General features: G+C 39.4%; 1 protein-coding gene across 2 annotated transcripts in view; it reads left to right on the top strand.

Annotated features, from left to right (window-relative positions):
• The window catches only part of GSK3B (glycogen synthase kinase 3 beta), a 146746-nt gene that overhangs the window by 102156 nt on the left and 20568 nt on the right, over positions 1 to 24022 (top strand). For both annotated transcript variants that reach the window (XR_011152026.1, XM_069021108.1), the window contains exons 7-8: positions 4795 to 4892; positions 16187 to 16282. Coding sequence is in view for 1 of the 2 variants with exons in the window: in XM_069021108.1 (XP_068877209.1) it covers positions 4795 to 4892; positions 16187 to 16282 (194 nt within the window). In the remaining variant the exon portion in view is untranslated. The remainder of the gene's footprint in view (positions 1 to 4794; positions 4893 to 16186; positions 16283 to 24022) is intronic.

The raw sequence follows: 24022 nt of genomic DNA, 5'->3' as shown, positions 1-24022 counted from the left end.
AACAAGCAGCAGCGAAAAGCACTTTGGGGTCCGGCATTTGGCAGCTAGAAGCTGTTGATTTTATGACTTCCCAGGATTGCTTTTCTGACTCTTGGTTTGTTTCTACAGTTTCTAGAGCAGCAACTTTGAGTCACCTCCAAGGTGGAGGAAGTCCATCAAGATGAAGGGATAGTGAGGCAGAGATGAATAGATTAGGGTAATAAAAAAAAGTAGGAAGATAAATACGCCCCATAAAGTGTCAGATAAATGCAAGTTCTTAATTTGTACTTAAGTGGATGAGAGAAACCTTTTTTTCCCCCCTTCCTCCTTCATGTCCTCCAAATAATGAGTTAGAGGAGCTGGAATGTAATCCAATGAATGGTGCTTGTGCTGTGAAGAAGAGGGCCAGCTTTTCAGCTTGGAAAGGCAAAGTTTGAGATGAGAAAAAGTGAAATTTGTGGACAGGGTATTAATTTCCAACTCAAAATGGCCATTGCATGCTTATAGAATTAAAGCTAAGGAGTGTATTTTGCAGGTGGTCCTTCCAGATGCCACTTTCTGATTTAAAGAGAAATACTTGTTTTCTTATGTTCTATATTGTTAAGAATGCATTCAAAAGCGAGGGCATTACAGAGATTATATTATTAGACAATATCCATCTAACAGCTCTGAAGATCAATAAAGCAGTAGGAACTTAATTTAAGAAAAGTTTTGTAGTACAAGAGGCTATATGAATTTTTGTGTGTTTAAATTAATGGAGTTAGGTGATGATGGTATTTGTCTAAGTGTTCTTTGGTCTAGGAAAGGTACGGCATTAGCTACCATTATAATGTGTGAAAACTATCTGAAATAAGCTTGTTTGAAGGTTGCTGTTGCCTGGCAGTTGTATGTACTGTCTGTATTGTTTAGACTACATTGCACTGAAGTTATGAAAAAAGTACCCTTGCCTGCTTTCTTAAAATTAATAGCTTTCAGTATGTTCTCCTAAAATTGCATGTTGTCCCAACTAGTTTGGCGTAAGGACCATTTGTTGACTTACTTTCTTTTAAGATTCTCTCTTACCTTGTTTATTAGCTAATTTAAAGCATGTGAATGAGAGTCCTAATTTGCCTTAATTAAATTGCTCATACTTAAAAGAAATAATTCAGAAAATGCTTCTTCTCCCTTGAGAGCAGGTAGTTACACCACATATTAATCTGTAGCAGTTAGCTCTGACTCTTCTAAGACAGAAAAGTGTCTGGGATGGAACTATCACTTCCTTTAAATAACATGTCTTTAAATACAGAAATTAGTACTTGTTTACTTCAGGCTTGAGGAGAAATGTTACCATCCTAATGTGGTAGATAAATTTTAAAACTCAAGATATAAAGGAGTGAGGAAAAAATGGGCAAACTATCCTGGAACCAAATTTTAGTCCTGTTAAAGTCAGTGGCATAAATTCCATCAAGTTTCAGCAGAGATGAAATTTTTTAGTTTGTTCTTTATTGTACATTGCTTATCAAGAGTTGTATAAACACCTGTGTAGATTATGTTTTGTTTCTGTCCCTGCTTGAAGCTGCTCAAGTTAGCCTCCATTCTCTGGCTTTTGTTGAGGATGCTTCAAGAATTTGTCCACTTCCTTGCCCAGGGAGCATTGCCCAAGTCCTAATTTGGAAGCTGGTGAAATTACATGCCTGGAAAAAAGTTGGGGGTTTTGGAATACCTGTGTTTTACTTCCCTGTGTATTTAAAGTGTTAGCAAGTGAAATCAAGAAAAAGTAAACAAGACTTTTAACAAGACATTAAATTACCTGATTTGGAAGATTTCAGTGCATAAGGAACTACTGCATAGGTTTCTGATGGATTTGTTGTATGTTTGAGGGATTAAACACAGCATGCATGCAGCAAGTATTCCAAGACATTGCCACCTATTTCCTCATGACCTACATCCTTTTTTTCCTCTGTTCCCATGTGATGCCCTTGGCTTTCTCATGTACGCTCTGCTGTTTGTGCTTGGCCTTCTTGAGCAAGGACTTCTACATTGTTTGACTTGTTTGCAGTTGCAGTTTGGCAGGGCTGGGGCAAGCCCAGTGTTTCCCCCAGGGACTGAGCCCTCCTCTCCTAGCCAGCAACACTGATGCTCCCTGCTGTTTTTATAAAATTTTTGTAATGGATTTGAGACTTCTGCCCTACTTACTTGTCTGAAACAGGCTGGTGGAGTGCAAAAGCATTCAGGGAAACGAGGAAAAGAAAAAACAGCATAAAGCCAACTTCATGGAGCAGCCAGACCAGGTGGTTATTTAAAACAGTTTAAAAAAGCCACGGTCTAATCTCAAAAACTTAATGATAGCATAGTTTCAAAATCTTAAAAGGAAGTGAATTGTGATTGATGACTTACTCTCCTGTCAGTTTTGTGTTTGTATATAGTCTGTCAAATATTTTTCCTTGCCATATATAACTTTTTCACTGCAAAATAAGGATTGGAGTTGTAAATAACCATTATGGATTCGGTGTAACTACTTGTTTTGTAAAGGACAGTGTAAAGCACTCGTTTATTTAAAACCTTTTAAGGTATCTTTAAATAGACATGTAAATTAGAGTGCTCTGACTGCTTAGTACTTTTAATCTATTCCTTCAATACTTCTGAAGAAATTTCGCTTTCTACTGAACTGTTGTGTAATTCCTCTAAACCCAATATGCATGGGAGACACAAAAAATGATGCTTTGCATCATGGTTTTGCTGTATGTGTTGGTCCAACAGCAAGAGCTATCAGAGAGAGACATTGATTAGCAGTTAGATGCAATTAAACACTCTTTACATGATTCCTTCTTCATTTGTTGTCCAAAAGAGATTTTAGCACCTTGGTGGCCATATCCGCTCTTATTAAATGTGACTACAAGATTAAAAAGTGTCATCGTGTATATTTGCTTGTTGAAATTCAAGACTCAAACTTCAAATTATTTCTGGTTGCTGTTTACATTGTAAGGAGTTAACTTTTTAGGATAAGCCCTGATGCAGTGTTTGTACCAAGACATTAGGTAGAAGTGCCTCCATTTGACTTGGAAGCAAATGATTTCACAAGCTGCAGTAATGACATTGCTGTTTGTCTACTGTATGTTCCAACTGAACCATATTCTTGAGGAGGGGAAGTATTTTTGCATAGCCTTCTCACTCTTCTTCCTTTAGAAATGGGGGAGGGAAAACTGTGTTCTAACTTGCAGATTATTTTGTTATAAATCTTGAATTCCTGAAAGCTTCTTTTATTTTGCACCAGTCTGTAGTGGTTGCGACAATGTGATAATAGATGTCTTAGAGAACTGTCAGAGATATTTTCCTTACTCAGACCTTTAGCCATAACTGGCAGTGTTGTGTGTATCCTGCTTCACAGAACCATGGAGTCATAGAATGGCTTGGGTTGGAAGAGGCCACCTCATTCCAACCCCCTGCCATGGGCAGGGACACCTTCCACTAGACCGGGTTGCTCAGAGCTCCATCCAGACCGGCCTTGAACACTTCCAGGGATGGGACATAGTTTAAATACATGAGGGAATAAGGGTTTCTGTTGTAGCATAGATCATCTCAGGTGGAACAGGTCTCAGGAGGTAAATTCTAATGGGGGAAGGCTGGTTCATAGAAGTAGATGAGACTTTAAAGAAATATAGATGGAATGGGACTGGTTTTCCCTTTTGGGGCATTACTTTGTATTTTAGGCTTTACAGATCTTCTGTTGCTGATTGCTTGTTTGAGACTGGATTTTAGTGTTAAGGTTTCAGGTATGCATTGAACAATTGATGGCTTTCTAGAAAACCTTTTAATGAATCTATTTTTGGGGAGAAGCAGTTCTCTGCATCCAAGTACAATGCTTCTACTGTGTTGAGCAGCTTAAAATCCCATTTATTTGGTGAGCAATTACACTAGATTCTCACAAATACTTGATAAACAGTGTTTACTGCATTGGCTTTGTTACATTTTTCATTTTGGTTAATTATTCCAAAAATAAAATGCTATATTCTGTAGTGCACTTAGATACCTTCCTAAGTTGCTACTGTAGTATTCAGTTGCCTAATTATTTAAGAAGATATACCTGCAATAGGTTGTGAAAAATGTCTTCATGTAGGAGGAATAGCTCCTAAGGACTACTTGTGGCTTTTGGTATACATACGAAAATTAGTTGATGGCTTCTTCTACAGCTGCTGTTGACATGTGATCTATGACTTGCAGTTCTATTGTTCATCCAAGCTGGCAAATGGAACTGGGATAAAGATTAGATCCTGAAGTGGCTAGTTAGAGAGGCTGCTTCCCAGATCCCTTAATCATCATGTACTTCAGGATACCAGTAATACTTGCAGTACTGGTTCATCTATCAGTGTATATATGCTTTCAATATATGTATGAAAAACAGAGTCTGTTCAACACTTAGAATCAGTAAAAACATCAGCCATTGTGTTGGATGATACCTGTGCATAGTTCATAATCAATGTGATTTAAACCAACACAGGGTTTGGGGAAATTCTCAACTTAAAAATGGCAAGCATTCTATGGTCTTTTTCCTGCATGTGTAAGTTTTAATGTCAATATATTATGGGATTTAATATTATTTTCCAGTCCTCATTGTCTCACAATTTGACTTGTAAGACTGTCTTCACGCCATTGTTTTATACCAGGTATCTGGTAACATTAGGATAGGAATGTTTTTTATTTTTAGCTGTGTTACATACACAATCAAACATGGCAAAGGATAAAGTAAGTAGCTTTAAATGGCTGGGTTTTATATGAATGGCTTAATATGTATATTTTACTGATACCTTTCCCTGTCCTCCACTTTCCCCTTTTTAGATGTGTGGTCAGCAGGCTGTGTATTGGCTGAACTGTTACTAGGACAACCGATCTTTCCAGGTGACAGTGGTGTGGATCAGTTGGTGGAAATAATCAAGGTAAGGAATGTTAAGTGTTGTTTTGACTGCATTATTCCTTGGGAATCAATATGGAGACATGCACTGTTACAAACTGGTGAACATACGTGTATTCTGTCACCATTGTACAGGGTTTGCATTTAAACAGTGTTTGAAAACACTTCTCATGCTGTTTTGATAACCTGATGGTCTGTACTTTCTCTTCTTGCAGTCATGCGTAATGATACATCATCTTTTATTTATACTGGGGCTTTTTCCATCATAAAGGATTGCACTTCCAGTGTGCTTGGAAAAAATGCTTGCATCTGAGCCAATATTTATTAATGTATGATTTTCATTCTTTAAGAATCTGTCTCCTTTTCCTTTGTTGCATGCTGTTAGTATTTGGTTTTGAAAACATTATTGTTAAATTCCTTGTGCCAGATTCTTCACATATGTAGTTGCCTTCTCTTCTTCCTTCCTCCCAGCTCTTTTAAAATGAAAGGTGAGAAAGGGCACTTGTTTTTGCAGATAGAGAATCAGGACACCTAGGGCAAAGGTACCTTCCACCTGAAGGGTTTTGTTTTTCAAGGTAAAAGAACTAGTGTTTCAGTATATATAACACTCATATATCACTTATGTCCAAGCACATCTTGATTGATTTCATTTGGTAAGCTGTGAATATTCTGTGGCGGTCAAATTAGAGGCATGGAAGAATAGTTCATAGATTGGTGTCTGACTTCCCAGCACCATTGTCTACCCTACCCATTTCAACTTCTGCAGTGAAGGAAACAAGATTTCTGGAGAGAGCAGTATAATTTTCTTCTTAATCTATACTATGCACATAACAAGGTGGCATTGTTACAGAGGATAAGATGTGTGCACATGCTGTTCAGTTTTACTGATTTCATCACCACAAGGAAACTGTAATAAGAGAATTTCCTCCTTGATTTTGCCACTTAACTACTACCTTGATGCATAAATATTTGTGTGGCATGCATGTGAAAAGCCCCTCAAAACCCAAATCTGTGGGTGAAAAAGTAGAACTTCCTACTTGTCTGTGTCATTGACTAGAAGAGCTGCTGGTGCCTTTGTCCCTGTCCTAAGAGAGTGTATGACATGGACCAGCACTGACTGGTCGTTCTCCTGCCTGAAAGACATGGGCTGGTGAAGCTCAGGGGTGCGCTGTGACCTGTCTAGGCTGTCACCCCGCCTCTTCCATGTTTTGACCATGCAAACCTGGCTTCTGTTACAGTGAGTTTCTGTCTGTCCTGCTGGACATCCTCCAGTCAGCAACTTTCCCCTGGAGAATCCATGTCTTGCACATACTTCTCCTATGATTTTCATGGTGTCTCTGACTGCCTTTCTGCCCAGTGCATTTCAAACTCAGTTTATCCAAGTTGGGTCAGTTTACTTAGAAAACATTAATGAAAAACTTGAGTTGCTATCAGATGTGGGGCTGATGATGGTACAAGTGACAATATTTTTTCCTTTTGAGAAAATGTCTTGGAGCAGTTTGCTGCTTTTTGCTACGCTGCTTTTGTGACATGTGAAGGGGTCCATGTCAGAGGATCAGACCTCCTCAGGATTCTGTGTGATAACATGTGGTGTTTGCCTTTGGACATTTCTGAAAAGTCCTGGTTTGTTTCTTGATTAGTGTCTGAAATCCTGAAAAACTATATCTAATCAAAGAATCAGCTAGGTTGAAAAAGACCTCCGAGATCAAGTCCAACCTGTGACCCAGCACCACCATGTCAACTAGACCATGGCACTAAATGACACATCCAGTCTTTCCTTAAACCCCTCCAGGGCCAGTGACTTCACTACCTCCCTGGGCTGTCCATTCCAATATCTAATCACCCTTTCTGTGAGGAAATGCCTTCTAATGTCCAGCCTAAACTTTCCCTGGCGCAGCTTAAGACTATGTCCTCTGGTCCTTCCGCTTGTTGCCCGGGAGAGGAGCCCAACCTCCACCTGAATTTTTGTAACTAGAACTTTATATCATGGTGACTGTCCATGGCTTGATCAGAAATCTTAGAGTAGAGAGGCCTTATTGGCAAAACCATAGTGCTCTGCCCTACCACTGCTTTGATTTCGCAATGTGAAAGTAAAATAATCAGGAGATAGACGGTTCATTACTGACGTGCTTGGCAAGCAGAAATTTGTGGTTTGGTTGAAAGTTTGCTAGAAGCTGTTAACATCAGTTCTGCACTACTGAAGAAAACATCTGTGAACCATTAATTTCATAGCATGTATGTGCTCCAATTTTGGAGCTTTTGTTTACACTTCAGTTGTATTGAAGCAGAGGAGTACTTCAGTAAAATTGCTGATAGCCTTTGTACCATCTGTGGTGATAACTTCTTGACTAACTCATAGCAGTGACAATATAGAGTACTGGCAAACTAATGTTATTTCTCAAGACAGCTGAAGGAGTACCCAGTGTAAAGGGTATGTCAGTAAATTATAGGCTGAAATTATGATATTCACCCTTGCAGAAGCAAATTTCTGATTAATTTGTTTAAATATAGAGAGGGGGATACTTAATGATCATTCACACCTGTGTTGTGCTGGGGTTTTGTCATCTTCTGTTACCTATGTAGTCTACCACACATAGGAGTTAAGTGAAACAAAATGTACTGAGACAGTATGTTTTAGGAAAGTCTGAGGGAAAAATACTGTAAATCTTACAGCAGTAATCACAAGAAAGGATGTTCACTGAAAAGTGAAGAAAGTGTAATGTAAAACGTGAGCCTGAATGGGTGGGTGCCATGTTCTTCTGCCAGTATTTGTTACTGATGCAGCATATATATTCTGAAGGCAAGACTGGAAGAGAAACTGAGTGCAAGCTGGAGAAATGGGTTGCTTTTCAGTGCCCTTGTCTCCCTGATCTTCTGTTGTGAGGTTTTATAAAAACTATTCAGAAAATCTGTAGGTGAAGGTGAGAGTACCGAGAGAGTTACAATTGAGAATATTGTGTTCAAGATCAACAGCCATGAGACATTGTCTAGGAATGGGATAGCAAGGTGCTTCCCTTGTAGCACTATATTCACTTCAAAGTATTTCTCATAGTGGGAGTAGAGGCAGAAAGCGTGTTTACCTCAAATTTTTCCTCACCTTTCAAAAATGGGGAAAAAGCAGAAAGGGAGGTCCTATTTTTTCCATTCAGCCAGCTGTTGGGAGGGATCTGTCCCAGCTACTGTGTATCATTTAAAAATGACCAATATCAAATTAAGCAGATTTGGTTTTTAACTCTGCAAAGAGGACATGAAACATTCTGCTCTTATGCACTTCCAGAATGATGCCTAAATTCGACTTAGACTTGAAAGGCTGGTATAAAACAAGCAACCCACGCGAGTGCGTTAGTTTCGTAGCCTCAGTACTGCTGAAGACATGCAATTCTGCAGCATAAAAATTACCAGAAATGTTAAATCTTGGTGCAACGTGTAAAACGTGATGTTGTGTAAAGTTTCCTTTAGAGTAGGATTCATTAAAAAAAATTTGACAGATGGTGTCCACCTCTTCCATTTGCTGCCATAGAAAACTAGTACTTAAAGCTTTCATTGTAACACAGACTTATTTTAATGCTAGCTGGCTGTGGGAGAAGCAGAGCTGTAGGATCTGACTGCTGTAGGATAGCAGTGAGCTTGGTAGCAGCTTGCAGGCTGGGACCTGGGAGCTGCTGTTTGACTATCTTGGGTCATGCTTTCCATATAGCTTCATTGGAACTGTGTGTCTGAAACTTAGGGGCAGGGAAAATTGAGGTTTTTGAGTATTTTAAAGTCCCAAAAAGGGGCTATAGTAAGAAAATACTTATCCACACATTTGGAAATGTATCGTACTTTCATCGTTTATATTTGATTGATTCCACTGCAGGAAGAAGTTAGTTTAGAAACTTTACTGCTGGTTCTTATCAATTCAAGATGATTGAGTCAGAGTCACACTTCTGGCATTTTTTTGAGCCAAGATAAATTTTTCAGTTGTCTCTTCAGTTGCTTACTCAGCTGTGATTATTCAGAGTTTATTTCACAACACACCAAGTGGATGCTACACCTGGCTGTAAAGTTTTTTGCATTAGACTGGATTACTTCAAAACACCATCACATTAGATTAGTCCTCCTTTCTCATGCAGTTCTTGATGACATCCCCTCTTTAGCTGTGTTCATGGTGATATATCAGTTGGCACAGCTTGTCCTTCCTGCAGGCTGTATGCTCAACATCCTCAGTCCCTTGCTGCATCACAAACATTTTTGGCTTTTGACAGATTTTGATACACTTTCCAGAGTCTTCATGGAATTTCATTTCAAGCAGTCTTGCAAGATCTTTTCCCTTTTGTTGCACCTGGAGTTTCTCCAGACCTACTGCATATTTGCAAACTGCTCCGAAAAACTGTACGCCTCTAGAACCACAGCATCACATTCATGTGAATCAAAAGTCCTTGTCCTTTAAATTTCTCTTGTTTCTATTTCTTTAATTATGATCTTTCCACATGTTCTCAGTCTGGCTGGGAAAGAGACAACTTTGACCACTTAAGCCCTGACAGAAGGATATTTGGTATAGGGAAATACTGTCTTAGAGCTCCATCTGAAGAAATAGTTTAACTGAAGTATACTCTTCTTGAATACTTATGCTATTACAAGAGAGAAATCATGTGCTGTGCTTTTTCCAAATTTTGATCTTGAATGGTGACTCTTCCTTCTTATTTTTAGCTCTTGCTAGCTATTGCAAATGTTAGGTTGTCCCATGGCTGGGAATATCTCAAGTGGGTAACCCAATATACTCATTAAAATTCATGTCCCTACTGGCTTTCAAGTGACATCTCCTTCAGAAATGTGCTCAGTTTCTGAAACAGGCACAGTGGTAGTGTGGATTTCATCAGTGATCCCATAAAGAGACCATGTACAAGTAAACACTACAGCTCAGAGCAGTCATACATCTTGTACCTGATGGATTCTTCCAGCAGCCCAGGAGGGTTGCAGTTGCCACTTCGCAATTTAAAATCCACTGTGCAAGTGGGACCCTGCTGAATACAGTTTGAAAGAAGGAGCTCTTAAGACCACAAGAGTGATTTTTCTTTGAGATGCAGTCAGAACAGACTCTTTCATGAATCTCCAATCTTGTGTGCACAGCTTGCTGTGCAGCAGTGGTGTCTGCAGGACTGCCACGCTCCCTGTGAAAGCTTGGGAGTTTGTTGACATTCCTGGCCCCACAAGCTCTGCAGCATCCCTTCACCATCAAGGTAAAACTGGCTGGCATACACTTCTCAAACTAAAACATCTTCACATACAGTTCCCGCAGACAGTGGTTACTCTTTACTCCTCTTGCAGAAAGTGAACCTCAGAAGTGTAACGGGTTTGTTTCTATGATAATTATCTTCTGAAAGTTTCTGTTCTTCCCCCACTGCTCCTCTCAAAAGCAGAAAAAAAAATGATCTCTGTCAAAGGAATGAAGCAGCAGTAATTGTCTGAGCAGCCGTGGGACATGGGGAGGACAGCATCTGCCAATCTGCCTGGTGTTTTCTTTACCGGAAGTACTTTTTCCGTATGCTGCTATTTAGAGTATGAGATGAATCAACCAACTTGCGAAAACTGCAGGAAAGAAGAGGGGGTTACGGGGTGGGGGTGGTGTTTGCTTTGAGTTTCTTGGTTGCTACTGCACTGTGTGATTATTCCTTGCACCAAAACTGGCATTTCATGGCAATTTAGGAGGAATAATAAGATCTTCTTCTCATAGTTCCTGGGAAAGGGGGAGCAAGGGGGGGAAAAGTGTATGAAAAAGCAAGTTCAATAGTATCAGGAATCCTATTCATGTGTAAGTTTTTGGGTTCTTGACAGTTTTACTGTGCCTAATGCTAAGTATAGACTGCAATTATAATATATGGCTCATGCTCAAATGTCAAGGTACTATTTTGGGCTCAGTTTTTGAAATAAAATAAATCCAGTTGGAGTAGTTAATGGGCAGAGAGGAGCCTTCTCTTCTGGGAGAGTAAGCCATAGGAGAACGTGTTTCATTTTATTGGATGTGGTTCTGGTGCTGACGACCTGCCTGTGTCTGACATGGGCTTTCACATGGGTGTTCTGTCCTCAGCCCTAAGGGGAAGTCTCCTGGCATTTTTTTCCCTCATGTCCCCCCACATCACAACTTGGCTGATCCTGTGCCTCACTTAATTCATCACTTCCAGTGCTTGCAGGCAGGCAGTATAAAAAGTTGATGGGCAATTATATTCATGTCAGCAGTGACAATGGGTTTCTTCCTATTCCTGATGTATAGCTCCTCTTGTGTTTATGAATAGAAAAAATATCTATATTTAGTTGGCTCTCACTGTTTGACAAGAAAGTGTTTTTGAAAGGAAGTGTATATGAAGTGGGTAAGTTTATTTTACTTTCTACCACAGACCTCTTGAAGTATTATCTCAAGCCATGTTTACTGCTTGAGATGTCTACACTGTGAATTTTTTAAATAACTATTTGGCACGCCTCTCACAACTTTCTGAAGAGGTGCAGTCATGTTTGCAGAAGTATTAATTATGCCATCTGGTAAGCCATAAACATCAGACTTTTAGGAATACATTTCTTCATAAACTTGCACAGTATTCCCAGGGAAGACCACTATGCCACTGCAACCATGGCTTTCTAGAGGTTTCTGATTTAAATTATCACCTTCTCCCCTCTCTAGTTCAGTTACTACCAGCTGGAGCTTCTGAACCCGTGGTGTCCCTATGCTTCTAACTGATTACATTTTGGCAAATGTTCAGCAGTAACAATATCAATGGTTGTCATAAAGGGCCTTTATTCCACTGGGATTTGTTGAAACTTTTGCAGTTTCCTTTTCCTCTGGTGTTGCAACAGTGTGGGTTTGGTCATAAATGACTCAGCGCAGTTTTGCATAGTGAAGCAGGTGTGGGCAGCAGCTGTCTTGGTACTGAGGTGTAACTGAAGTGTCTTTTGGAGCTGAATAATCCATCTTTTCCTCCTATAAAAGTTGATTGTAAGAACAGAAATTGAAAATCTTTCTGCAAGTTCAGGGCTTATTGCAGGTTCTTAATCCCCCCTTCTTGTTTAGTAAGGATGTATTCTTGTGAGCCTTTTTTTATTGTAACTTTTCTTTAACTGCAGGAGATACATACCATTACCCTACCTTCACAAACCCTGTTCATGAAAGAAAAATGCTTTGGGGAGCTTCATCTGTTACAGATTAATGTCAAGGGAAAAACTTGACAGAATATACTGTGAAACCTGTTGTGTTCAATTTTTGTCCAAGGAGAATCAAAGCAGTGTCTGTTTCTCAGCAAGTGTATTCTTTAGTTAATCTTAGTAGATAATGCTTCTTTATTTTTATTTAAGGCATGATGATGACAATCGGTAATGAAGAGCAAGACTACTTGACCTGGCATCTTCACTTGCAGGAAGATGCCTTGTAGTCTCACATAGACCTCCCCTTCATTCATTTGAAAGTTGAGTCTTCATTCTAGTTACAGTTAATCCCATTGGACAACTGCATTTTTATTATTACAGTACTTTGGTTCTCTTTTTGTTTTTCAAGTATTAAATAGAAAAAAAAGAAATCCAACTTTTTCCTTGATAATATCACTTTCCATAAGACTCCCCAAGTCGAATAGTATGTGCTAATCTGCATTGACCTGACTAATTCAGTATTGGACCCTGTGTTTCTTAAAAGCTCTCTGACTTATGGAAGATCGGTGGAGATCTTACCAGTGTACAGAGTACGTGAAGGGAAGGTTCAAAGAGGGAGCCAGTCTTTTTTTCTTTGTCATCCCATGACAGGACAAGAAGAACAGGCATAAATTAGAACACGTGGAATTCAATCTGAACACAAAACAGTTTTTGCTGTGAGGGTGGTCAAACACTGGAACAGTTTGCCCAAAGAGGTTGTAGAGTCTCTGTCCTTGGAGGTGCTCGGAACCTGTCTGGACATGGTCTTGGGCAGACAGCTCTCAACAGTGCTGCTTGTGCAGGGGTTTTGGACCAGATGACCTCCAGAGGTCCCTCCCAATCTCAACCATACTGTGATTCTGTGAAAGCTCTCCAAGGAACATCTCCATAGTATTTTCAGAGTTGATATAGCAAGAGCAGCTGTTTCATGGAGTAATTCTGCCAAACATGAGCACAGTCATTTATGCTTCTTTCTCAAAAGAAGAGTTTTGACCAATTTTTACAGCAGCTTAAGTGATTGCTGTTACCAAGGTTACTTGAAGGTATTCCTAATATACTGAAAATTTTGTGTGAATTAGTGAGGTACAATTTCAAATCATGTAGCAAACAGAATTGGTGTGTTGGGGGTGAGGAGAGATCCATTACAGGACCTCTTCAAGATATGTCAAGTACTGCTACAGTTTTATAGTTTATCAGTTTATTCATTGCATTATTCTGAATTGTAACTTCCATTTGACACAGTCTTTAAAACTTCTATTCTTCCTTCCAAACTACTTCTCTTTTCAGTTTTTGGTTGGATTTTGGGGTATGTTGGTTTGTGGTTGGGTTTTTTTTCCCCTTAATCCGCTTTCAGTACAAATTGGAAGCGCAGTCTCGTTTTACAGTCTCAAGATAACAGAGTAAATACACTGTGTAGCTAATGTAAGTCACTTCTCCTTTTGTACAGTTATTTCATGTGTCAAAGGCTGCTATATAGCTGAAAGGTCCAACAATCCCTTCTTTCAGCTACCATGATCCCTCCTCAATACCTTCTTTTCTAAGCATTCATGAAAATTTAAGTGCTGTTGCCTAGATGCCTGTGCTTGATCTTAGGAGTTGCCCTCTCCCATCATCTGGAGTTACAGCTGTGCTTTTAGTAAAATGTATGAATAGACTCTGTCTGTGGGTTCTTCCATGAAATTGCCCTTGCTTATCTAATCTGAGTTCTCTGATGCTATAGGTAGTCTCTAAATATACTTGCACTGTGTAGGCTCCTGTTCTGAGCAGCCTTGGCAACTGAGCCAGTTTGATGAATTTTGGCTCTATTAAAAATAAATCTACTCGTTGCTGCTTCTTAGAAAAGCTATTAAAAGAACTTTTTGAGGAGGAAAGGGTATAGGAGGTAAACATGCTTTTTAAAAAGTATTGTTTATACTAGGGAGGCCTGAAAACTTAGCTTTTAGGAATGGTAAGAGAGCAATAGAAGTTGCCCATCATTTTTCAGAAAGTTAATTTAAGTAATCAAAAAAACTTCCCAGGTTTTAAAAATTAATTTTATCCTGAATTGGGATGAAAATAATATTTAGGGGTGTGAAATCCCCTCATCTTTTAGAAGTGGAAAGGTTTGAGAGTGATGATCATCAAAGCTTTCAGAGCAGCACCAGCCTGGCAAGGCTGGCAGCTGGGTGGCTGATGCTCTGGTGGGTGCCAGACAGAAAACCAGCAGGGAAAGGGCACATTTTCCTTTCAGTTCTTTTTTCCTTTGAAAGTTGAGCAAAATGTATGAATCTGCAAATACTCTCTTTTTTTACCCCCTGAGCAAAAACAGTGTTTTCAGACATACACAGAAAAATCTGCTGTCATCTTTGAGAGTAACCCTTGGCTTTTAGAATTAGGTGGGGTTTAAATCCTCATGGGTGATGTGAGCTACAAAACTTTAGTGTTCATTTTGTACAACTTGTCGGTCAAATTTGTTAGCCAATAAGCAACTGTATGGACAAGTTGCAGTGTTTATTTCCTCTGCTGCTGCTCTTTATTTACAAGGTTGCTCTGTGTGTAGGATTTTTTTATTTGTGCAACTCTTATTTAAAATAGCAAAGAGATACCAAGTTTTGTTCATAATACCTGATGATAGTTTCTCTATTGCACAAATTACTCAAATAGCATTTACCTTGCTCTTTTTCCACCTTACTTGACTTTCTAGGGTGCATTTTTGTAATTTCCATTCTTCTAACAGAATGAAAATGTACATAGATACCAAAATTTGTAACCAGGTATTTCTTTATCAAGCAGCAAGGTAGAGTGCCAGCCTCATGTGATCATTTGTTGCCTGATGGTGACAGTGCAGTTTGATGAGATGAGGTGATAACATTATGCTGTGGAGGGATTTGTCATGGGGCCAGAATAGCATCACTACGGGTTTCCTATAGATGGGCCTGAGCCCAGCATAGAGGAGTGACTCCTGCCTTCTGCCATCTCCCCTTTTCTCTGCAGAGCAAAAAGATGCCCAGAAGTGGGTGCAAGCAGAAAACAATGGGATTTCTAGAAGATACCTTGCAGTTTTTATATACAGCTAGAAGACATTGGCTCTCTCACGCTCGGTGCTAGCTGAAAAGAATGCACTAATGCCATATTGTCAGACTTATTCCCTCAAGGGATTTCTGAAATCCTTTCAAAATGTACCCATCCCTACAAAGAGATGTGCCATTGTTTGTTATTTCTCATACAGCTCCAAATTTGTGTCCATAAGTAACATTGTGCGGATTCTGGGAATGAGAAATTCAGCTTTTGAAAGTAAAGCAGAGGTGGTATGCCTTTTAGGTACTTCCAGGTTTGATTTAAACTAAGTCTTTCTTCCATGTGGAAATGCTGAGATGAGGAAGCACCGCCCAAACCCACACAGTTTTGTTTGTGGGGTGAGCAGGAGATGCTGTCTGGCTCCACTCAGCAGTAACTGGCTGATCTTTTAAGCTTGTCAGAGGACCGCTGTTTGTGACTTGTAAAATACAGTCTGTGTTACTTGTCTGATCCTTAATCAGCCTTATGCAGTGAACTGCAATCCCTGAATGTGTTTGGTAGTACTGTTTTATATAAACCTAATTAAAGTAAACTTTCTACCCCACCAGAATATCACTAAGTTTGACAGAGATGCTTTAATTTTATGAAAAACTGTATAAGATAATTTAATTTTTGACACTGGGCTTGGAGCATGAACTGAATTGCCAGGAAGAGACTACTGATGTTGCAGCAAGGACCACAAAGGTGATTAAGGCACTGGAGCATCTGTCATATAAGGAGAGGTTGCAAGAGCTGTCACTGTTCAGCCTGAAGCAGAGCAGCCTTGGATGGGGGTCTCATCAGTGTATATAAAAGCCTTGTGGTGTGAGGGAATGAAGAAATAACAAGGCTCTTCTCAGTGTTGCCCACTGACTGGGCAAGTGGCAGTGGCACAGAGTACAACACATTTTCTACTCTGGACAGTGGTCAAAGACTGGATCAGGGTGCCCAGAGAGAGGACCTGCCTCTTCTGGATGAAAAAGTTTTGTTGTTCTGCTCTCGGCACTGTATTAACTTACTAGTTACATAGATTGACTTCGGTTGTCTCAATGTCTGATAGGTTATACTTCAGTCTTAATTCCTTATGAAGCATATCTAAACAATTTGCCCTTTTTTTTCTCTCCTGTTTAGGTTCTGGGAACGCCTACAAGGGAGCAAATTAGAGAAATGAATCCAAACTATACTGAATTCAAATTTCCTCAGATTAAGGCACATCCATGGACTAAGGTGAGTCTATATGATCTGAATAAATAAAGATGTGGGCTGAAAGTAAAAATTCAAGTTGTTCAGTTTGTACAGTGATTTGGTGGCTTTCAGTCTAAACTGAGTGCATTTAACTAAGCTGGGGACCTGCAAGCTTTTGATGTAGCTAAGGAGAAGATGATATTGAAGCAGTACACTGTAATATCTATAGGTCTGGGGGTTTTCAGGTTGACTATAGGTGGGTTGTTTATTGTTTTGTTTTGTTTTTTGACAATGGTGTGTCTGTTTCTAGCAGATTGCAATATATCTACATAGTGTCATGCTATCAGTTGATATGCACAAAAGTCACATAGAAATGAGGAAAGTGTTCTAGTATTTTTGTAATGCTGTTGTTACGTAGTGTGATGAGGGCTGACAGTCACTTTCTTAAATGTTTCTCTCATAGATAATATTCTATTTGTACTTCTGTGGGTGTGCTGTTGAGTGGAGATGTTTTTTCTTGTAGTTACTTCTTAAGATTTCTTACTATCTAGCTTTCATAGGGAGACGCCAATGCAGCACATGCAGGCAATATTACGACCTCCATGATCAAAGAGGAAACTGCTAACAGTGAAACAAATACGTTGCTGCACAATTAATTGGTTGTCCACGTATCAAGCAATGATGAATATTTGACTTGGGACAGAGTAACAATCATTTAGTTAGCCTCTTGGATGTAGAATAAGTTAAGTATTGAGTCTTACACAGTTGAAGCCTGGGTGGTTAATATTTCCTCTTGCTGCTTGAGAAATGTCTGATATAGTCATAGTGTATTTCCATCCTACCCTAGCATTCAGGTTTCCTTCTGCTAAGAAAGTAACATCTGTGTGTGGAAGGGTTGCATTCCTAGCTGAGCATATGTCAAGGGCAGACTCTTTTGGACCAAATACTCTATGGTGGTAGAACTGCTGAATAAACTAATTAGAGCTAGTTGATAGCAGGCCATATAACTGACAGGTACACGCCAGGGCAGTGCTGCATGTCACTGTTTTTACGAGAGATTCTCCAATGAGTTGTGTACCTTTTCCCCACTAATCCATGGTTTGCATTTCCATATCAGTTACTTTCTGTGTGTTGGTTAAGTGATGTATAATAATATGGGAAGTCAGGAAATCCAGCAAGGCTTTTTAATACCATATGTTAATGAGGGAAAAAATTAGAGCAGATGAAGTCCCTGGGAGTGGTCTCTTCAGTTTTAAATTGCATCCTGGTAAAAGTCACAAGAATAAGCCCAAAAACCTTATCGCACTGCATATTAGGTTCACATCTAAATTCTTGCATTGAAGGTATTTGGATTAGGAGAGGTTAAATTAATATACAGTGGAGTAGAAGTGCAGAGCTGTACTGTAGGATAGGGAGTTGAGTTGCATAGTTACCTTAGATGCTTAGCTTGAATAGTCTTATGAATCATCTGTATGCACCTGATGGTCTCTTAGAACACAACAGAGGTCTTTTGGCAAATGGATGCTTCACAAAAAGACTGAAGCTTCCTTCTAAAGAGGGTGGTTTTGGTTGTCATAGAGGATCACAGCTGAAATTAAGACTTGAGAAGAGCTTGCCAGAAGATCAAATTTGCGTTCTCCATTATGTCACAATTAGTTTTGGAGAGTTGTGCTTGCAGCATAGCTTCTCATTCTCAAGTCATTCTGCATACAGGTCTTCCTGATGTCAGGTGGGTGTAGATAGCAGTTAAACCAGTTTATTACAATTGGGTTATATGAAACTTCATTTATGAGATCTGTACTTATTATACAAATGCTGAATCTAAAAATGTATTACCCAGCATAATGCTGGTAATGATGCTTATCTTCTCATCTTCTTGGTGTATTACTTCTCAAGATCCGTTCCTTTCAACGTTTTGAGCGTGTTGAGCTAGAATAGATTTAAGTAGTAGTATTATGTAGAATTGGTTCTTCTTACCCAGTTTTATTGATATAACATCTGATGACATGTCAGTGGGTGTAGGTAGTCCACTCGGAGCTTCTCTTATCTTAGAATTGAAAAGTGTGTAAGAAAAACCTCTTCAGAGCTTTGGCTTTGAAAAAACAGGAGTGACTAAGGAAGTGAAAGTGGTAATGCTGTTGGTTGTGGTTTGTTGTTACAACTGTGTATGTAACTAGACTGCTACAGCTAGTTGCCAACAGGACTTGAACTTGCATCTGCAGAAGCACAGATCTTTGCCATCTAAGATGAAGAATTACTGAAGATTAAGTAGATAGAAGGTGGTTTTCTTTGTTGAGTAGTTATGACCAGAGTACTCGGCAGACAGAAGGATTCCTTTGTGTGTGTATGGAATAACTTCCAGGCAGCTAGTTTCAGCATGTTTGAGGGAGAACTACTGAGAATAATATAGTTGCTCCCTGCTGCAAGCTCTTCCACATGAGAGCATTCTCCTTCTTGTTTTGTGCTGTTTAGTATAGCATGGGTATTTGTCAAAGTTGCATTTGTAGGTCCTGCTTGTAGTTAGTTAGTTTCATGTAGTTGAGGTGCCTAGTGCATGTTTCTATGCAATCTGGAACTGGTTGTTTCCAGGCCAATAATCTATACAAAAATAAGGTCCATGGTTTGCTCTTGTTTTCAGGGAACTTCCATGGTCTGCAAAAGTGTGCATAGATGGTAATTAAGAATTTTATTTGGAAGCTGTCATATCTATAGCATCTGAAATTCTGTGGTGCTGACTTGCATTGGATGTATCTGGTTCTGGCCTGCTCTCTGAGACATTTCTGAGAGGCATGGATATGTTACTTTCCTGCTCAGTATTGGTGTGATGATGTGTAATCTGCTGCACTTGCTGTTACCTACTTGGTGAAGAAGAATGGTGGCTGGTTGTCATAGAGGATCACAGTGCAATGTAAAATATTCTGGGTTTTTTGAAGAGACAGAGAAATTGTTTAAAGCTGAAGACAGACAAATACATGAAGGAGTATTGTTTTTCATATGCAATATGGTTTGGGCTAAAATTGGAATTTTGAGCACAAGTTTTATGGACATTTGAAGCCTAACTTCATTGATGTATCTTACACTTTTCAGTAGAAATGGATGGGTATCGTCCTAATACAGTATTGATACTCACTATTGTGAGTATCTTGTAGTAGCTTGAAGAAAGAGATCTCAAACTAACAAGGTCCTTTCTTCTTAAATTATGAGAAAAGTCAAGCTAACACTCTAAAAAATATTTTTCTATGTTGCAGCAATAGTATAAGTTTGCAGTGCAAGCTGTTATCAGACTGATTTTTCAATCTGTTGACAATTTGAGATTGAAGTAAATTTCTAATTTAAGAGTTGGAGTCTCTTGTTATAAAACATGCAGAGGCCTCTCTCATGTCTCCAGTATAGTTTTGTGTTGCCCAAGCACGTGTGTGTTTTTATACTAGTTTACATTCATGAGGCACCTGATGATGGGAGTTCGACATGTCCCTAGCAAAAGAAAAGAGAATCTGAACTTTCCAGGAATCTCTCAAACCATTCTTCAGAAACAGGGCTTCCCTTTTCTTTTCCTCTGTCACTTGTTCCTACAACCCCAGCCTCGACAGGAGGAATCCAGGACATTTTCGTTCTTTGGCAAGGGGGTCCTTTTCAGAATACCAGTGTGTTTAGTAACTTAAAGGTTCCTACTAAGTTTAGTAACTTAAAGTTCTTTTCATCCAAACCTCCCTTTGTTTTCACATCGTATAGAACGTTTTGTATTCATGGAGGTGCATCCTACAGCTTGTCTGCCTTGGTCTGTGAAGTAGCATCCTGTTATAAGAGAAGCAGTGTTTTGCAGGAGTGTGAATATGACTGACTCACAACAGTCAGGAAAGAATAGGTAGGCTTTTAAATACACAGTCATGTCTTCAGGTATATCTTGCGGTGGAAAACCAGTCCATTTTTTCCAATGGTTATCAGCTCATCAAGTAAAAGTTACTACGCTTTCTGGAGATTTGCTGCTGTTGTTTTTACTGGGTCATGTCTTTGCTTCTGTGTCTTTCAGCCCCCTCAACTCCTTAAGCCTTCTTCCTTCTCAGAAGTGCAGTCTGATCTGTGCTACTAATCTTTATACCTGTTTCTCTTCTTCTGACTAAGCTTCATCTATACTGTATAACTCTGAGTGGAAAGCCAAGGAGGAAATCTGGGATCAAGTGCAAGATTGTATATGACAGGCTGTTGAAGTTCAGCTTTGGTGATTAGTTTCCTGTGAATCTTTTGGCTCTTTTGGAAGGGGGGAGGGACAGTGGGACAGCTAACAAAAGGTCTAAAGGCATTCTTGATAAGCTCGTGGTAGATAGGTGTTGCTTACCATGGCTCCATTACAGCTGGCCTTTATCCTGGCGTTACTCCGATGCTACCTTCAGGTCTCATATCCTTGGGATAATGAAAAACAGAGACAGTGCTGTGATAATTTCCAGAAATATATAAAATGTCCAACTGTGACAGCCCACCTTTCCTCTTGCATCCAGCTAGTAAAGGATCTCATTAAGATTGTAGTAAATGTAATAGAATTACGTAGTTAAGGCCCTTTCTGTGTGGGAGAAATGACTCTCTTGGATTTTTTCTTTTCCCCACCTAAGGATACTGCCACATGTTTGCCAGTATAATGTCAGTATAATGAAAGATATGCATATATATATATATATGCCCAAGTTTCGTGATGGCAGAACAATACAAATTGTAACAGCAAAGGCTGTTTTCTTTACTGTAATCATAACCTCTGCCTTGTCTCCATTGTATAGACACAGAAACAGTTTCTACTGCAGGCAGCTCTTAAAAATGGACAGCAAGTCTCTTCAGTGTGCTGTGGTTTGGTTGCCTTTGTTTCTCCTGTTCTGAAAGTACTTGCAAGATTTTTGAAACATGCTGGCATTTTTAAAATATACTTTTGGTGAGATAAATTTGAGTGTACTCAAGAGAAGGGCTTTATTCACCATCCCCAAATCTATACTTAGCTGGCACCTGAATAATAATTTCCAAGTCAGTGTTGAGTTGGAAGAAGACAGGAGTCATTTGCCTGACAGTAGAAGAGACAGGGAGAAAAACTGTCATGTCTAAATTAGTATTGAGCATCTCTGCCCCTCTATTGTGCACTCTTGTGGATGAATACATGAGGACTTTTCTCTGCATCACTGTGCCTTCACAATAAACTTGTAGGAAATTAGGGCGGGGTCCCTCCCAACTTCATAAGCACTTCCTTTTTGTTTTAGGGGGTTTTTTCATTATTTATACCATTCAGGGTGTTTTTTTGTCTGTGTCTTTAAGTCAAATGGTTATAGTATAGGAAAACAGTTTCTAAGATTAAACTTCAGACTCCAGCTCATCCCTTCTGGCACTTTTCCAAAGCTGTTGGCCAATTGTGGCTGCAGCTGAAGTTGTGCAGAACCACAGTTGGTTGTGTTAAAGAGTAACTTTGGATATTGACTTTAGAATTTATGTTTCTGCCTGCATTATGAAGTAATTTCTGCTAATACTATAAAATAGTTGCCAAATATCTTAGTCTTGATATCCTCTTGTGTGTATGTGTGTTCTTTATATATGTTTTTCCATACTAATCACTTTACCTTGAATGTTGAATATTTCTGTGTTTGTAGCAGACAGTCCTGTTGTCTTCCCCACACTCTGGGACTGGGATGTAGACCCTGGTCTCTATAAGCAAGCATGTTTTTCCACCCTCCAGAATTGGTTTCATGTCTTTATCGTGTCCTACTCCTGCTCTCCTTATTCTTGTCTAGTTTTTAAGCAGATTGTTTTGCTTGTAATGCTTCCAAAGTGACTGCTCATACTGTAGATTCAAGGAAGAATACCAAACAATAAAATGGATAAACAGACAGCTCATTTTGTCACTTCTAATTATAACTGATGATGAAAGAAAGTGAAAACTCTTTTGTCAGAAATCTTGTAAGTGGACTTGGATTTGGATTCAAGATGAAAATGCAAACTCTTCTTTCTGAGATTCAGGTGTGATCTTCTGTAGAGGAACAAAGGTAGAGTGAGGATGAGATGTTTTTTTGGTTGCAGTTTCATAACTAGTATTAATTTCATCATGGAACAGGGTCAGTTCTCCACCTCCCACCTGCATATTCCTGATATGCATTATGCTTTGCGTGGTAGCAAAAACCTCTTGAACAACACAAATGTTCAGGATTTGGATCACTTTTCTTTACCTAACTGACCATTCTGCCCAAACTGCAGATGTTGGGACAAGGGACCAGGGCAGGCCTGCATATCCAAAAGGGCAGAACTCTGTTTTCCAGCATGAACTGGACTTGATTTATGCCTATTGTGAAACTGTGCCCTGACCCCTTTCTAAAGAGTACGGCTCTGTTTTTTGCTTGATGTGTAATGGCTTTCCAAGCAAAGAGTGAAAACACTTCTGCTGGAGACTATCTTAAAAGAAAAAAAAAAAATTCTGGCAAGTTCATGTTTGCCAGCTCCTTTTGTAGCATCAATGGCTTTTGACAGTGTAAATCTCTTATATGGCTGAGAAAAGAAGCCAGGTTTGCCGGGTGGTAAATTGTCCTGCCTCTGCCCAATTTGTATGCAGTAAAGAAAGTACTGCTTAACAGCAAACGAGTGAGCACTAATGTAACATTAAGAAAGGATTTCCATCAGTGCAACTATGGAAATCAAATGCTAAGTTTAACATGTCTTCTGCAATGTACCATCTGTTTAGCCATCCCATTGCAACACATCTGTCTAGGCTGTTCATAGCAGCTGTCCCAGCGAGGCTGAGAGCACTTCTAGAGGTACATTTTTCAGGGTTCTCTCTCAGAAGAAGGGGAGCTGTTTTGTTCTGCTTAGCTTTGTTGCTTTCCTTTGGAGCTTGATAGAAGCAGAGCACATGCACTGGGTAATAAATGCTAGCTCATTCTGTCTCCACAGGGTCCTCAATGGAAGGAGCCCAATAAAAAGTGTGTGGTCTCAACAAGAAGTAGCTTTGAAGACAGGTTCCTGGTCCTGTTCCCAGTTCTGTGTTGGCTCATTTGTAAGCCACTTAACCCTTCTGTCTTTACTTCATTTTCCCCTGTCTAAGTGCCATCAGACAAGAATTCTTGACTAATAAGGTGTTTACTATTTCTGAGCTGCTTTTAGAAAAGACATAAAGGGATTTAATCAGAGAAAGAAGTTGGGGGGCTTATATATATTTTAAAATATCTCCCAACACCAGTGCGTCTTTTGTGGACATCTTTTAACCTTCATTTGTATCATGTGAGTTTTACGCACTTCAAAATAGCCAAATGGCATATTTCAAAAATCCCATTCTGGAATTCTTAGGCGTTTGGAACAAGACTAGACCCAAGACCTTCAGATGCAACTTTGGGAATTTTTGTGTCAGGTAGAGCTCAGTGCATACGTTGCTGTCTTGTGTGTGTCTCTTGCCTCTCCTTTTGTGTTCGTGACTGTGTCATGTTTCTCATGAGCCTTATTGTGTTAAACTTGGGTGATCAAAATGCTGCTTCATATTGTAAGGTCGTAGTAATTGTATTGTGTGATACCAATTTTTAAAAGTTGATTTGAGGGTTGTGTTCTACATTGATGACTTGGCTTGTAAACAGTACAAGCTTTTGTTTGAAGGGAGTAGCTTTCTCTCTTACCTAATGTTCATGTGCAATAAAAAATGTGCTTACAAACTGAAAGGATGTGCACAGACTGTCAGCCTTGAATTGGTGGTGTGGGTGGTTCTTGGCAAAGCATGTGAGTCTGAAGCTGGTGAGGAAATTTTTAACCGTGGTGTCACAAACTTGATGTGTT

Source organism: Aphelocoma coerulescens, chromosome 1 (genome assembly GCF_041296385.1).
Source record: "Aphelocoma coerulescens isolate FSJ_1873_10779 chromosome 1, UR_Acoe_1.0, whole genome shotgun sequence".
NCBI classification, from domain to species: Eukaryota; Metazoa; Chordata; class Aves; order Passeriformes; family Corvidae; genus Aphelocoma; species Aphelocoma coerulescens.
The sequence above is the reverse complement of the archived record's forward strand: the minus strand, read 5'-3'. Positions and strand labels throughout refer to the sequence as shown.